Source organism: Hyla sarda, chromosome 2 (genome assembly GCF_029499605.1).
Source record: "Hyla sarda isolate aHylSar1 chromosome 2, aHylSar1.hap1, whole genome shotgun sequence".
NCBI lineage: Eukaryota > Metazoa > Chordata > Amphibia > Anura > Hylidae > Hyla > Hyla sarda.
Window position 1 is genome coordinate 236,232,144 of NC_079190.1, and position 17,549 is coordinate 236,249,692.

Consider the following 17,549-nt stretch of genomic DNA (forward strand, 5'->3'; position numbering starts at 1 on the left):
ACAAGTCTGTAAAGTATTGTGTTACTATAGTCTTGTTCATTGTGACATTTTAGGGTTAGTTATTTGTCTTACTGGATAGTCCCTACTACTGGATTCCATTTTAATTTGTATTATAGTACTAGCTGAATACCCGGCGTTGCCCGGTTTTTCCTTCCTAATCCTTGTTGGGGAGGAAAATAAGCAAAGGACGAAGCTTTTGACTTCATATCCTGTCCTCATATATTGTTGTCATATCCCAACCCCATATCCTGTCCTCATATCCTGACCTCCTATCCCGTCATCATATCCCAACCTCATATGCCATCCTCACATCTCGTCCTCATATCCCGACCTCCTATCCCAAACTCTTATCCTGTCCTCTTATCCTGTCCTCTTATCCTGTCCTCCTATCCTGTCCTCCTATCCTGTCCTCCTATCCTGTCCTCCTATCCTGTCCTCCTATCCTGTCCTCCTATCCTGTCCTCCTATCCTGTCCTCCTATCCCGACCTCCTATCCCGACCTCCTATCCCGTCCTCCTATCCCGTCCTCCTATCCCGTCCTCCTATCCCAACCCCCTATCCCGTCCTTCTATCCCGTCCTCCTATCCTGTCCTCCTATCCCGTCCTCCTATCCCGTCCTCCTATCCCGTCCTCCTATCCCGTCCTCCTATCCCGTCCTCCTATCCCGTCCTCCTATCCCATCCTCCTAACTCAACCTCCTATCCTGACCATCCCGTCCTCCTATCTTGACCTCCTATCTTGACCTCCTATCTCGACCTCCTATCTCGACCTCCCATCCCGTCCTCATATTCCGACCTGTAATATATGTACCAGGTATTGAAATATCTCCAGCCGTACAGAAGTTATGTGAGAACATACATTTCCCATTGCTTTGCATGGTACTTTAAACAAAACCCCCGACCCTCACAAATGAGGGTAGTTAAGGGTTAAATTAACTATCCCATATTTTAAGTGGACATATAAGTAACATGTGACCAAGTGTTATCGAAATATCTCCAGACGTTTGGAAGTTATGCAGTAACATATATTTTCCATAGACTTGTATAGGACTTTAAACATAAACCCTGCCCCTGGCAAATGGGGGTAAGTAAGGGTTAAATCACCTAGCCTATGTTTGTTGTTGACATATAAGTAACGTGTGCCAAGTTTCATGTTAATATCTTTAGCCGTTTGGAAGTTTGTGTGGAACATACATACGTACACGTTGAGTTTTATATATATATATAGATTCTTCGATTACAGTTAACAGAGCTGTTTAATGGAATGTTTGCCCATATGTTCTAGCAGAAACTATAGATGAATAGGTACACCACTGAGCAATTTGGTGATGCTTGTAATGGTTCATTAATTGGTTTGTTTAGTCTACTAATAACCATGTAATTCCCAGTACACTGGATGACATCATATGCAAAGACATGAATAAATGTGCGCTATATTATGAAATACTGTTTTGTAAATTTAGTGAAACGTCCAAATGACCTAATTTATTTTGTTTTACAATTTTCAGTTTCAGCTTGGTCACTGAGAGCTTTACAATTTGAGCCAGCGTTCTCTGTTTATAAAGCTAACAAGGAAACTACAAGCTGTATAAATATTGCACACCCAGGAAACACGTTATCCAAAAAATACTGTAAAGTTTTTGAGTCATCAAGATACAAAAACAAACATTGAAAAACCTCAAATATAAGAGATTACAAAAATCGAGGGGGCAAGACGCTCTCCCTCCAGGAGCAAAGCATATTAATCGTACAATCAAATGACACTGTCTGACCCATACATACATGTTCCCTATATGCTGAAGGATAATAATAAAGGTTGATTTACTTACATAGATACAATCTAAGGGTCAGTTTAGGGCTGCACAATATATTGCAAAAGCAGTCGAATCGCGATTTTTGCTTTTTACGATATAGCGATACGGCCCCCCGGGAAAACCTGCGATTATCTGCTCGGGCCGGCTCCCATGTGCGGCTGCAGGCTGGGGCCGGCCAGAGCAGGTAAAAAAATGCTGGTAGTAAAAAATAAACTTCTGCTCACCTACTCCCGGTCCCTGCAGATGCAGTTTCCCATGTGTGTTCTGGTGTCTCCTCTCTTCTCCATTCAACTAGTAGGACCTTTCCCTATTCAGCCTATGCCAATCAGGTTTCTTTTTATCATAAATTTTTAATAAACTTATTCATTCATTTATTTATTTATTTTACACTTTATTAGTCCCTTAGGGGACTTAAAAAATGAATCATTAGATTCCTCATACAGATCAGTGAAGTTCCAGTGAACTACATTGATCTATGTGATCGTTGCTCATTTGATTGAGCCTGCTCCAGGCAGGCTCAATCAAATGCAGATCCACTGCAGCCATGGGACGAGTGGTAAGCCCTCTGGCTACCTCCACAGTGGATCACTCCAATGCGATTGCTTTGCAGGAGTGCGACCCGCCCCACTTGACAACCAGGTATGGTTATGAGATCCCTGTAGATCACCACGGCAATCGCTGCATGCCGGCTATTAGCGGCAGACTCCACTCCAGCTACTGAAATCAGCTGGGGCCGCCGGGTATGGAGCAGGCTTGAGTTAGGTGCCCAATCCATACACCCAGAGTGCCGCCGTCTTAAAATTAGAGGTCTGGCCCTGCCTGCTTTCTTGAAGAAGAGCTAAACGCATGAAAATTTTTTACCTTCCCAGCGCCAGGAACTGCATGTCCCGGCATTAGGATTTCCACATCCCTGGGATAGAACAGCAAAGGTACTAATCCCTTGTGAGAGTCCAACGGTTCAACATTACAGAAATGTAAAACTAAAGCTGGCCATTTGCATATAATGCATGTTTAATACATTTTAGTTTAGCAGAAAAAAATCATAAATAGTCTGAAACAATGGGGCCAGTTATACATATATTGTGATTGTATGGGCAGAATTTTTGTTCTGTCTATCCCACCAAAAATGAGATTTGCTATTCTATATTCTTTTATTTGCTTACCTTCTGCATTATAATGACATTGTAAAAAAAATGCCGTGTTTTTGTTTGTAATACATGCATTGTCATTTCTTTGACTTCTTCTTTAATTTTTTTTTCTAGCACTCTGAACCTTGCAATCTTTGCTTTTGTGGGTATGATAAAAATCAAGAGAAATCTGATCAAAATGGCAAGAAAAAGGAAAGCGGACCAAGGCAGAAGGTGCCTAAAATATATTTTGGCACCAGAACACACAAGCAAATAGCACAGATTACCAGGGAGCTAAGAAGGACTGCATACTCTTCTGTTCGGATGACTATTCTTTCCAGTAGAGATCACACCTGTGTTAACCCTGATATTCACAGTAATAAAAATGAAAAATGCAGAGAACTTATTGAGGCGAAGGATGTAAGTACATTTCTGGATTTATCTGTGACATTATGGTAACACTGGAAGCAAATTACTGTCTTTGGAAAAATAATGTATTAGTTATTTAAGGTCAATTTTAAAGGTGTATTCCAGGAATATATCAACTGACTCCAGAAAGTAAAACAGATTTATACATTCTAATAATTATCAGCTGCTTAAAGGGGTATTCCAGGATTTTTTATTTTATTTGACTATGCTACAGGGGCTGTAAAGTTAGTGTAGTTCATAATATAGTGTCTGTACCTGTGTGTGATGGTTTTCTCACAATTCTTCTGTGATTTTCACTCCAATATTTATTTTTAACAGCATACAAAATGATTGTTGTCTCAGATTTTTCCCAGGTTGCAATGCAGCCGAGACCTGACTGACTAGGCAGCTGATGAGGGAACCTGTCTGCTTCAATGGGTGGAGGGATCGCTTGGTGGGAGAGAGATCAATCTGCAACTAATGCAACAGCTGTAGGCAACCTGATTGAAAACCACAGGTCTTTTGAATGGATGCAGCTCATTTATGTTTCAATGGGTGGGGTGGCTGATGTGTGGGAGGGAGGAAAATAGAATTGTGGGATTTGTAGTAAAAAAAAAAGAAAAAGTCAAACAGGAAATACCCAGTTCACAAAAAGCTAGCCACAGTGTTATGGTAATCTCACAACATAGCCATTTAGCCCAAGACAAGCAGAGATCCTTCCTAAGCATGTCCATTACTGTCTGCTAGATACATACTAAAATCACCTTATGGTGGATAACCCCTTTAAGTTGAGTTGTTCTTTTCTATCTGACAACAGTGCTCTCTGCTGACATCTCTGCTTGTCTCAGGAACTGCACAGAGCAGAATAGGTTTGCTACAGGGATTTTCTTCTACTCTGGACAGTTCCCGACACAGGTGTCATCAGAAAAGAACAGACAGAAAAGAACAACTCAACTTCAGCAGCTCTTAAGTACTGAAAGGATTAAGATTTTTTAATAGAAGTAATTTACAAATCTGTTTAACTTTCTGGAGCCAGTTGATACATTAACATTCCCCCCCCCCCCCTGGAATACCCATTTAAAGACCTGCAGAATGATGACTGTCTCTTGCCCCCAAATTGTGCCTTGGATGGCTGCCTGATGCAGGTGTCGGTCAAGTATTGGTTGGTACTTATGTCTTTAAAAAAAAAAAAAGACATCACCATAAATGACAGGCAAATAGCACATATTCTTAAATTAAATTAAATAAATTGCCTCATTCGGAGCTTGGCAAGTCCAAAAATAGAACAAAGCCACACGCATAGCATATGAATCATTATGGGGGACATTTATAAAAGCTTGCTTATGCATTTTTTTTTTAGTTTTATTTTGCTTAATGCTTTGCTTACGTGCAACAAATTTATTAACCATTCACACGGCCTTTATAAATTTGTCACACGTAAGCAAATCAGCTTTTTTCCTATATTCTGTTTTCCATTTTGAGATTTTTCGTTTAAACAAAATCTGTAAGCCAGGGTTGAGCTGGAGTAAATGTGTGGCATTTTTTTAATGGCTTTCAACTTTTTTGCGACAGTCGCACATTATAAATCTCTGACCACTGCAAGTCATTTTTTTTAAATTTACTTACGTAAGCCAAACAGAACTTTCTTGCTTGGCCGGTTAAAAGTCACACAGAAAAGTGCCTAGTCGCACGTGAGACATTTGAGAGACCAATATAGGCAAAAAAAATCTGCAAAATGCTTTTATAAATGTCCTCCTAGAATTCTAGAACGAAAAAAGGAAACTGGTCCATGATATGATGTATAACAAAAGCAGTGGAAGGGGAAATCAGTGCTCACAATTGAGAGAAAAACAAACAGCTATGAGCTAGAAATGAGAGGCATCCTAGTCCAGAGCAACAAAGATAACATGCAGAACGTGACATAAAACACAGGACATAACAGAGGGGTGGAAGAAGGGAGAGGGGAGAATGAAGAGGTCTGTCCAACAACAAAACGGTGCTAAGGATCCCTGAGAGATGTAAACAAATCTATTGTATTATTTAAGGAGGCGGTAAGAAATTCCAGAGATGGGATTTCTCGCACACGAGCTACAAGATCAAGCGGGGAAGGGGGAGCCAACTAGCTATTGAAGACGCAAACCTAAAATCCCACAATCCGTGCGCACTACCAGAAAATGTGAAAGGTCAATCCGACCCCTCTCTTGCATCACCAAAAGTGTGTGGTTGGTATTTGTTTAATACACTGCTAAAAAAAATAAAGTGAACACTTAAACAACACAATGTAACTCCAAGTCAATCACACTTCTGTGAAATCCCACTGTCCACTCAGGAAGCAACACTGATTGACAATTAATTTCACATGCTGTTGTGCAAATGGAACAGACAACAGGAGGAAATTATAGGCAATTAGCAAGACACCCCCAATAAAGGAGTTGCTCTGCAGGTGGTGACCACAGACCACTTCTCAGTTCTTATGCTTCCTGGCTGATGTTTTGGTCACTTTTGAATGCTGGTAGTGCTTTCACTCTATTGGTAGCATTAGACTGGGTCTACAACCCACACAAGTGGCTCAGGTAGTGCAGCTCATCCAGGGTGGCACATCAATGTGAGCTGTGGCAAGAAGGTTTGCTGTGTTTGTCAGCATAGTGTCCAGAGCATGGAGGCGCTACCAGGAGACAGGCCAGTACATCAGGAGACGTGGAGGAGGCCATAGGAGGGCAACAACCCAGCAGCAGGACCGCTACCTCTGCCTTTGTGCAAGGAGGAGCACTGCCAGAGCCCTACAAAATTACCTTCAGCAGGCCACAAATGTGCATGTGTCCACTCAAACTTTCAGAAACAGATTCCATGAGGGTGGTATGAGGGCCCAACGTCCACTGGTGGGGGTTGTTTACAGCCCAACACCGTGCAGTAAGTTTGGCATTTGCCAGAGAACACCAAGATTGTCAAATTCGCCACTGGCACCCTGTGCTCTTCATAGATTAAAGCAGGTTCACACTGAGCACATTTAACAGATGTGAGTCTGGAGAAGCCGAGGAGACCCTTCTGCTGCCTGCAACATCCTCCAGCATGACCGTTTTGGCAGTGGGTCAGTAATGGTGTGGGGTGGCATTTCTTTGCGGGGGGGGGGGGGGGGGGGGGGTGGGGGGGGGCGGGAGCACAGCCCTCCATGTGCTTGCCAGAGGTAGCCTGACTGCCATTAGGTACCGAGATGAGATCCTCAGACCCCTTGTGAGACCATATGTTGGTGTGGTTGGCCCTGGGTTCCTCCTAACGCAAGACAATGCTAGACCTCATGTGTGATGCTATGGACCGGTCCACCCATTCCCCAGAACTGAATCAGATTGAGCACATTTGGGACTTCAGGTCTCCTTCCATCCACAAATGCCACGTTGCATCACAGACTGTCCAGGAGTTGGCGGATGCTTTAGTCCAGGTCTGGAAGGACATCCCTCAGAAGACCATCCGCCACCTCATCAGGAGCATGCCCAGGCGTTGTAGTGAGGTCATACGGGCATGTGAAGGCCACACACACTACTGAGCCTCATTTTGACTTGTTTTAAGGACATTACATCAAAGTTGGATCAGCCTGTAGTGTGGTTTTCCACTTTGATTTTGAGTGTGACTCCATATCCAGACCTCCATGGGTTGATAAATTTGATTTCCATTGATAATTATTGTGTGATTTTGTTGACAGCACATTCAACTATGTAAAGACGAAAGTATTGTATACGATTAGTTCATTCATTCATTCATTCATTCATTCATTCATTCAGAGCTAGGATGTGTTATCTTAGTGTTTCCTTTATTTTTTTGAGCAGTGTATAACACAACGATCACACAGGGCTTCACGTGATCGCTGGATCATTCTCGTGGCCCTTTATTTTCATCATTTGTTGGTCACACAGGGAGATATGTGATTTACGGTTATTTTTTTTTTTAACCTGTCAAAACAAAGCATCCAGCTGATAAATGTGCAATTCTCCCTAACAGGGCCTTTAGACAGCTTGCTTTTATGTTTGGCCAGCTCCAGCATAACACTTTTAGTTACGGACATTAAGGAAGAGTAATCAAAACCTGTGTAGAGGAAGAGTGTGCAATTGCCTATGACAACCAATCAGATTGCTTCTTTCATTTTTCACATTTCTCTTTAAAAAATGAAAGAAGCTATCTGGTTGCCTTGGGCAACTGCACCACTCTTCCTCTACACAGGTTTTGACAAATCTACCCCACAGAGTGCAACCTCTCCTATTCCATTTCAAAGACTTGAGTATGTTGGGGCTTGCAGTAAAGGAGAGAAGCCAGAAAGGGCTGCAGTCTTGCCCACAGACCAGCACTTTAGCATTAGCATGAATTAGCATGAAAAATCATCGAGAAGCTAAAAATAGAAAAATACATTTTGTAATATACCAAGAGTGAGTGTTACTTTTTACTGTATAAAAGCCTTGTGCATGCTAAAAATTTGGCAGGTATGACCCATGGCAAAAAAAAATCCTTTAATTGAGATGAAAATGTAATTCTGCTGTCATATCAGCTTGTTGAAAAACAGTAGGAAGTGCCCGATTTTTCTTACACTGTACTATATAGTAGAAATATCTTTGGAATATATAAGAACTAGGGATGCACCAAAATTTCGTTCGGAAATGCCCCTTTCAGCCTTTTCGGCTAAGGTGATTTCCTGCCAATAATTTTTGTGGGTGTGGCCTAAAATAGGGGTGTGGCTTTCACTTTATACACTCTCCAGTGTGAGATGCAGAACTGCACACCTGCTCTACACTGCCTTATCCCCCCCTGTGCTCTGAGAGGGAACTCGCAGTACAAGTTACCTACCTTCATCTGTCTTGTCTGATCGGTTCTCTAATAATTCAGGCTTTAGCAGCCTGTGGTAATGGAACGCCGATAAAACTGATCATTGCTGTGCTATAGGCTCCTGTATCATAGCATTGATCAGTATCTAGAAGTAAAAAATTACATCAGTGTGTCTTCAGCTGTTACAAAACAACAACTCCCAGCATGCCCTACAGCCATTGGCCTGCCCTATGGGGACAAAAAAATATTGTGAAAAATAAAATGGCAATCAATGTAAAAAAAAGCCTAAATAAAAGTTAGCAAAAATAAACATATTTGGTAACACCGCGTGCATAAATGTCCAAACTATTAAAATATAATGTTAATGAAACCACACAGTCAATGGCGTCAATGTAAAAAAAAACTGCCAGAATTGCTGATTTTTATTCACTTAAAAAAAATGGTATCGGGACATGCCTAATATTAAGACCGAGTATGAGTACCAATACTTTAATTCAAGTACTCGCAGATACCAAGTATGAGTACTTTTATTTTAAAGGGAATCTGACACCAGGGTGACGCGGATTCTGGCGCTGTTTACCGTGCTGATATGTGGGTCCTTGTGTACAATGGAGGCGGCTGCTGTAGTATGAGCCAAGATTTCTCTCTTCTCCATTGGACACAACAGGGAATTTGCATTGGCGGTGAAACCGATGACCACATGGTGACCAGCGGTAGAAACCGGGTCTACCTATAAATTAAAGTTAGTGCAGGTGACTCTGCTGTAAGATTGCCTTTAATAGTAGGGAGTATCCCCCTTTAGACATTAGCAGGGCCCCCCTTCAGACTTTAGCAGGGCCCCCCCCCTTTAGATGTTAGCAGCCCCACTCCCCATTTAGACAGCAGGGCCCCCCTTTAGACATTAGCAGGCCCTCCCCTTTAGACAGCAGGACCCCCCTTTAGACATTAGCAGCCCCCTCCCCCCTTTAGACTTCAGCAGGGCCCCCCTTTAGATTTTAGCAGGGGCCCCCCTTTAGACATTAGCAGGGGCCGCCCCTTTTTAGACGTTAGCAGGGGCCGCCCCCTTTTAGACGTTAGCAGGGGCCGCCCCCCTTTAGACGTTAGCAGGGGCCGCCCCCCTTTAGACGTTAGCAGGGGCCGCCCCCCTTTAGACGTTAGCAGGGGCCGCCCCCCTTTAGACGTTAGCAGGGGCCGCCCCCCTTTAGACGTTAGCAGGGGGCGCCCCCCTTTAGACGTTAGCAGGGGGCTGCCCCCCTTTAGACGTTAGCAGGGCCCCCCCTTTAGACGCTAGCAGGGGCCCCCCTGTAGACTGCAGCCCTCACCCATGTAGACAGCTCACCTGCAGCTGTCTGTCCTCTGTCGGCTGCTGCCGCTCCGCTGCTCCGTCCTCTCCAGTCGCATCATGGCGATCTATGGAGGAGCATGTGACATACACGTCACTCTGCTTCCTCCGTAGCGTTACGCTGGGCGCAGGGGAGGAGGAGTGACGTGTGTGTCACATGCTCCTCCATCGATCGCCATGATGCGACTGGAGAACCGGTAGTGAAGATCACAGAACGCTTCAAGACACAGTTTTCTTCACTACACCGGGCAGCGGAGCGGCAGCAGGCATCGGACATGGTATCGGGGACATTGAAAGAGTCCCCGATACCATGGAAATGGCCAGTATCGGTATCGGGACATCCCTGCTTAATATAGCAGGGGAAAAAAAAGGAATCCAAAAAGTCCCATCAAAATAAAAATGGGACAGATCACAGGGCCAAAAATTACCAGATATAGGGTAATTAGCAGTTAAATTATAAAAGTTATAGGGGTCAGAAGAGAACATTTTAAGCATACAGATTTTTATTTTTTTAAAGATGATATAAGGGGGAGCTTTATCGTAACGTGCTGTGGAAATATGGAGTAGTTGCCCATAGCAACCAATCAGATAGGTGTGTACCCCTATAGTGTGTCCTGGAGTCAATGTAGGGTGAGTGGTAGTGCTGTGGCTTCAAGCCCGGGCAGTACTTTCTATAGCCACCCCATATGTGTTCCGGTGTCATCTTCAAGTACATCAGTAACTAAAAAATTCTGAAAAACTTTCTAACCAGATAGCACTTGCCAGCCATTGTTATACATTATTATAGTGTATTTTAATTTCTCTAGTAAATCATATTTTACCTGCATTTCCAGGTACAAATTATTGAAAATACAGGATGTGTGGACTACTGGGCATATGTAGGTATAGACAGTAGGGAAAAATCACATAAGATAAAACTTCCCTGGTTGTTTACATTTTGTTTTGTAGTTTTTTGTTTTTTTTAAATAAAATAAAAAGAAGCCATCATATGAGTCTGTAGGTGCAAAATTGAAAGGGTTATGATTTTTAATATGTGAGGAGGAAAATAACAAAATTGCAAAAACAGAAAAACCTGAGTCCCCAAGGGTTTAAGCAAAATTAGTAGGGATGTCTCAATACGGATACTAGTATCAGTATCAGGGCCAATACCAGGTATATGCATGGTAGCGGGGACTCGTCTAATGTCCCTGATATCAAATCTGATACCTGGTGTAGTGCTTCGTTGCCCAGTCCTCCGGTTCGCATCACTGCCGAAGCCCCATTCTCATCACTGTCGCTGCCCCGTTCTGCCGTCCCCATTATGTTATCTTATGAAGGAGCATGTGACATACACGTCACTCCACTGCGCCCAGCGTAATGCTACGGAGGAAGCAGAGTGACGTGTATGTCACATGCTCCTCCATAAGACGCCATAATGTGGACGGCAGAACGGGGGCAGCGACAGTGATGAGAACGAGGCTGCGGAGCGGCATCACCGGACAGTAAGCAACTACAAAGGGGGGCTGCTGTCTACGCGGGTTGGGGGGGGGTGGTGTCATGCTGGCTACAAAGGCAAGGGGCTGCTGGCTACAAAGAGGGACTGCTATCTACAGTGGGGTTCTGCTGGCTTCAAAAAGCTATCTATACTACCTACTATTAAAGGCACTTAAAGCGGAGTCTCCTGCATGAACTTGAATTCATAGGTAGATAGTGCAGGTGACCCGGTTTCTACCGCTGTTCACGATGTGAACATCAGCACAATTGCTCTGGAGACATCGTTCTCGCCACCAATGCAAATTCCCTGTTCTGCCCAATGGAGAAGAGAGAAATCTTGGCTCATACTACAGCAGCCGCCTCCATTGCACACAACAGGGAACCAACATATCAGCACGGAAAACGGCGCCAGAGACCTGGTCACCCTTGTGCCAGATTCCCTTTTAAATATCGGTACTCGTACTCTGTCTTAAAAAAAAATGGTATTGGGACATCCCTAAAAACTTGTATGTTTAAAATCACTCTATTTTGACCACCTATAACTTTCCCATTTTTCCGTGTACGGGGCTGTATGAGGGCTCATTTTTTGTGCCGTGATCTGTACCACTTTTGGGTATATTTTTAACTTTTTAAATTTTTTTATTTTTTTTTATTTTTTTTTGTGATGTCACAAAATGCAGCAATTTTGGACTTAAAATTTTTTTTTATTCCATTGGTGAGATATAAGCCTTTATGTAGATTTGGCTTAAAAGCCCAGGGAGTGTTCAAGCATCACAACAAGAGCTCAGGTAAGTCCAGCCTTTATCACCAATAGAAATGAGCGAAGTTACAGACTCTTTCCTAGTACTTTATCCACCTTTTCCAGCCCACTGGAGCACCTGAAAGCTGAACTAATTTATGCAGGATAAGTCATCAACTGCCGAGCCACGAGGTTCGTGTTGAATTGAATCACTATAACTTCACTCATCTCTAACCACCAACCCACGTGTGTCCACCTACCCTGTGTGACTGACTGTCACTAAGGAGAACTGGGCCCTTACCGTGCTGGGGAACTCCCCCTGGCCTTTTGAACCTTATGAACATAATAAAAAGGTTTGCGTATCTGTTCCGGAAAGGACTATGGAGATAAAAATATATGCCTGGAATCCTGATAACTAGCCCTGTCTAGCCAGGTGCTTATTTACACCTTTGTTTTCCTGCTTACAGGTCCGCCTTAGCCCCTTAAGGACACACAGCGTAAATGTATGGCACTGCATAGCTCTGAACAGTAAAAGTAATAAAAAGATTGCAATAAATAGTCACATGTGAGGACTAAAGTCTATTTAAAATTATTAAAAGTGAATAAGCCCCTCCTCCAATTAAGAAAACAAACAAAAAAAATTGTAAAAAAAATAAATCTAAATATTTGGTGAATTAAAAAATAAAAAAGTCCAAAATTGCTGATATTAGGTCTTATCACATCCCAGGAAACAAAAATAAAAAAGTCATCTATATGCAGCAGTGATAATTATACAACTACAGATAGTGCAAAAAATTAGCCCTCAAACAGCCCTCTATACTGTAATATGATAGACAGTCAAAATAGGGCAGTTTTAAACATTCAAAGTTTGAATATTTTTTTTTATTAAGTACAATCAAAAAGCATGTAAACATGGGTATCATTTTAATTGTATTTATCACCAGAATAAACAGATCATATCCGTTTTACCATAAAGTGCCCTGTGTAAAAACAAAACCCTGAACATTTGCAAAATTAGTTTTTTTTTTTTCATTTTCCCACCATAAATAATAATTTTTGCTTTCACCATACATTTTATGGTAAAATAAAAGGTGTCATTACAAAGTACAATTGGTTGCGCAGAAAACAAGCCCTCATATGGGTCTGTGGATGAAAATATAACAGTTATGTCTCTTAGAAGGTGAGGAGAAAAATGAAAATGCAAAAATGAAGATTTCATGTGTCCTTAACCCCCATAAGGTACGCCCTCATTGCCATTTGAAGGAATTTGGGGGCCCCAAGCAAAATAGACATGGAGGAGCCCCCCCACCACCCCCTTCACACCTTACGCACGCAAAAAGATTATATATAAAAGACCATATAGAGATTATATACCAGCTGTACACAGGATATGTACTCCATATAAGTGATTACAGCTACAGGAAGGAACTCACAGGTCACGTCTTTTCTGATCAGCGTCGTCCTCTTTCCTTTTCTTCCCCGTCCGACTCAGACCGCCTAGATGTCTTCCAGCCAAAACTTCATCTCTCCATCTGCAAAACAAACTTCTTAGACCCTGCATTTTTCCTGTGCTCTCGTTAACACTAAACAATCTCCTCATCTATAGGCCTGCAATAATGCCCCCCTTGGTGTCCCACTCAGAAACAGAGCATGGTGCCCAACAGTCCCCAAACATGGAGCCTCCAGCTGTTGCAAAACTACAGCACCCAGACGACCTCTCGCTTTCTGGGCATGCTGGGAGTCATAGTTTTGCACCCTGGTTGGGAAACACTCATGTAGGTAGTTAGTAAGCCAAGTACATAACTAGTAGGGCTGCACGATATGGGGAAACTGTGCGATTGCGATTATGGACCTAAATATTGCAATTTCAATATTATAAACAAATAGTGAAATCCTCCCATTTCATGTCCAATCTCCCCCCCCGTTTTAAATCTATTCCCCCATTTTATATGCACCACCCATTTCACATCTTCCCCATTTCATTTCTATCCCCCCCCCCAATCACATTCTCCCCATTTCATTTCTATCTCCCCCCCCCATGTCACATTCTCCCCTTCCCATCCCTACCCTGTCTCATCTTCCCACATGTCATATTCTCCACCCATGTTAACACCCCCCCCGTCCCAGTAGACAGGTAGTACCCCCAAATGAGATCCCCAGTAGGCAGGTAGTACCCCCGGATTGACCCCCCCTCCCCCCAGTAGGCAGGTAGTACCCCCAGATTACCCCCCCCCCCCAGTAGACAGGTAGTATCCCCATTAGGGATCGGCCGATTATCGGTATGGCCGATATTATCGGCCGATAATCACGATTTTGGGCATTATCGGTATCGGCAATTACCTTGCCGATAAGCCGATAATGCCCCCCGCACCACCCCCACCGCACCGTGACCGGAGCAGCCCCCCCGACCCGCGGCACCGCGACCCCCCCCCCCCGCGGCACCGCCCCCCGACCCACCGCACCGCGTCACCCCCCCCCCCACCGTGATGCTGGGCGGTATACCGGTATGGATTTTTGCCCAAACCGCTATACCGGTCGGGCCCCTCCCCCACCCTCCGAGTCAATAAAAAAAATTAACTTGCCCGTAATGGGGGTGGTCCGGGCCATCCATTGTTCCTGTAGTGCCGGGGGCATTCTGGGTGGAGGGTGAACTGGTCCGGGCTGTCCTTCTCCGGGGGTCCTCTTCTCCACTCCGGGCAGGCTCCAGCCTAGTAGCTGCATAGACGCCGCTACGCCGTGACGTCAGGTGCGTCGCTGCGCACGGGCGTCACTGCGCAGCGGCGTCTATGCAGCGTACTAGGTCGGAGCCTGCCCGGAGTGGAGAAGATGACCGCCGGAGAAGGACAGCCCGGACCGGTTCACCCGGAACGCCCCCGGACATTACAGGAAGGATGGATGGCCCGGACCACCCTGACAGGTAGGGGGAGAGAAGCGGGTGGTGGTGGCGGCGGCGGTCTATGGCACCGCAAAAGCCACTGCAGTGCATTGATTTAAAGCGCCTGCTTTAAATAAATGATCTGCAGCGGTGTCGCGGGGGGTTAAATAGCCGATAACTTATACCGGAATATCGGTATAAGTTATCGGCTATCGGCCCTAACCTCCACCGATTATCGGTATCGGCCCTAAAAAAAAACGATATCGGTCGATCTCTAATCCCCATATTAGACCCCACCCCCCCCAGTAGGCAGGTAGTACCCCAGATTAACCCCCTCCCCCCCAGTAGTCAGTACCCCCAGAAGAGGGAGTTAATCTGGGGGTACTACCTTCCTACTGGGGGGAAGAGGGAGTTAATTTGGGGTACTACCTGCCCACTGGGGGGGCCCAGATTAACCCCCTCCCCCCCCCCCAGTAGGAAGGTAGTACCCCCAGATTAACCCCCTCCCCCAGACCCAGTAGGCAGGTAGATAGTATTACTAGTACCCCTAGGAATTGAGTGCAGAACCTTCACATTCACTCACTGTCAGAGAAGTTGCACTTGCTTGAACAACTAATGCTGCGCACAGTAATGTCGGCAGTTCACGCACCGTCACGTCACGCTCTAGGGCTGGCGTCAGGACGTCAGCCCCTGAATTCTGGGACTCAGTGTGACGTCACGTGACATGGTGAGTTGCGCGCACATAGGAGGCCCGGGTCGACGGACGGGGAGTTGGAGCGGGGCACAAAAAGGAGCCGGAGGCAGCGGCTTCAGTCTCTGCCTCCCTCTCCAGGCAGGCTCTCTCACTGCTGGCCCGGCAGGGCGAGCTGCCTGCCGAACGGGATAGCGCAAGAGGACAGGCAAACACCGGCTCTGCTCGGGGGCCCCGGGCCCCAAGCAATTGCTTGGTTTGCCTGTCCTGTTGCGACAGGCCTGTACACCCTGACATCCTGGTACTTAAGGACTCAGGGCGTATCTGTACATCCTTAGTCCCACTAACTGGTTTTAAACCGTTTTGACAAGCGGAGAATGGGTTAAAGCCCACGTGTCCCGGTTGCTACAGGCAGCCAGGCTAATGCCGTGCACCGCCGATCGGCCAATGCCGGCATTAACCCTTTTTAAACGCTGCTATCAAAGTTGATTGAAAACTACACTGGTAGCTCAGCGCTGATCGGGACTATCTCGACAGAATCGTGATGTCCCAATCAGCTTACTGGACTACAGGAGGGTCCTCATCGGCCTCCTGGTCATCCGATCGGCGATCTACAGGCTGGAGCAGCAGAGCGCCGATAACACTGATCAGTGCTATGCTATGGCATAGCATTGAACCGTATATGAAATCAGAAGATTGCATGGTATAGCCCCCTGAGAATACATGTGAATAAGCCCCCCCCACCAATCAAAGTTTCAATCACCCCCCTTTTCCTATTTTTTAAATAAAATAATGTAATAAAAAATAATGATCATATGTGGTACTGCTGCATGCTTAAATGTCCGAACTATTAAAATATAAGGTTAGCTAAGCCGTAGGGTCGATGGCGTATATGTAAAAAATATCAAAGTCCAAAATTGTGAATTTTTGGTCACTTCAAATATCATAAAAATATTAATAAAAAGCGATCTAAAAGTCCCATCAAAAGAAAAATGATACCGATAAAAACTACAGACCACGGCGCAAAAAATTAGCCCTCACATAGCCCCGTGCATGGAAAAATAATAAAGTTATAGGGGTCAGAAGATGACAATTTTAAACATACTAATTTTGGTGCTTGTAGTTATAATTTTTTTTAAAGTAGTAAAATAAATAAAACCTACATAAATTGGGTATCCCTGTAATCGTATGGACCTACAGAATAAAGATAATGAAAAGTGCACTGCGTAGAAACAGAAGCCCTAAAAATTTGCAAAATGGTGTATTTATTTTTTTTTTTTATTTCGCCCCGCAAGTAATTTTTTTTTGTTGTTTCGCCACAGATAACAAGTAATGTCATTACAATGCTCAATTGGTGACTCAAAAAACAAGCCCTTATGAGTCTGTAGGTGCAAAATTTTACGCGTTATGATTTTTAGAAGGTGAGGAGGAAAAAATGAAAGTGCAAAAACGAAGACTGTTTTGAGTCCTTAACCCCTTAAGGACCCAGACATTTTACACCTTAGGACCCAGCCATTTTACACCTTAGGACCCGGCCATTTTTTGAACGTCTGACCACTGTCACTTTAAACATTAATAACTCTGGGATGCTTTTAGTTATCATTCTGATTCAGAGATTTTTTTTCGTGACATGTTCTACTTTAACATAGTGGTAAAATTTTGTGGTATCCTTTCTTGGAGAAAAATCCCAAAATTTGATGAAAAATGTGAAAATTTTGCATTTTTCTAACTTTGAAGCTCTCTGCTTGTAAGGAAAATGGATATTCCAAATAAAAAAAAAAATCATTCACATTTCCAATATGTCTACTTTATGTTTGCATCATAAAATGGACGTGTTTTTACTTTTGGAAGACACCAGAGGGCTTCAAAGTTCAGCAGCAATTTTCAAATTTTTCACAAAATTTTGAAACTCGCTTTTTTTCAGGGACCAGTTCAGTTTTGAAGTGGATTTGAAGGGTCTTCATATTAGAAATACCCCACAAATTACCCCATTATAAAAATTGCACCCCCCAAAGTATTCAAAATGACATTCAGTCAGCATTTTAACCCTTTAGGTGTTTCACAGGAGTAGCAGCAAAGTGAAGGAGAAAATTCACAATCTTCATTTTTTACACTCGCATGCTCTTGTAGACCCAATTTTTTTAATTTATACTTATATTTGTAGCCCAATTTCTCTTGCGTAAGCACATACCTCATATGTCTATGTAAAGTGTTCGGCGGGCGCAGTAGAGGGCTCAGAAGCGAAGGAGCGACAAGGGGATTTTGGAGAGTA

General features: G+C 44.0%; 1 protein-coding gene across 1 annotated transcript in view; it reads left to right on the forward strand.

The window, feature by feature from the left end:
* BRIP1 (BRCA1 interacting helicase 1) overlaps window positions 1–17,549 on the forward strand; it is a 494,893-nt gene that overhangs the window by 91,999 nt on the left and 385,345 nt on the right. Inside the window, exon 8 of the mRNA XM_056556700.1 lies at window positions 3,076–3,360. Coding sequence (XP_056412675.1) covers window positions 3,076–3,360 — 285 coding nt within the window. The remainder of the gene's footprint in view (window positions 1–3,075; window positions 3,361–17,549) is intronic.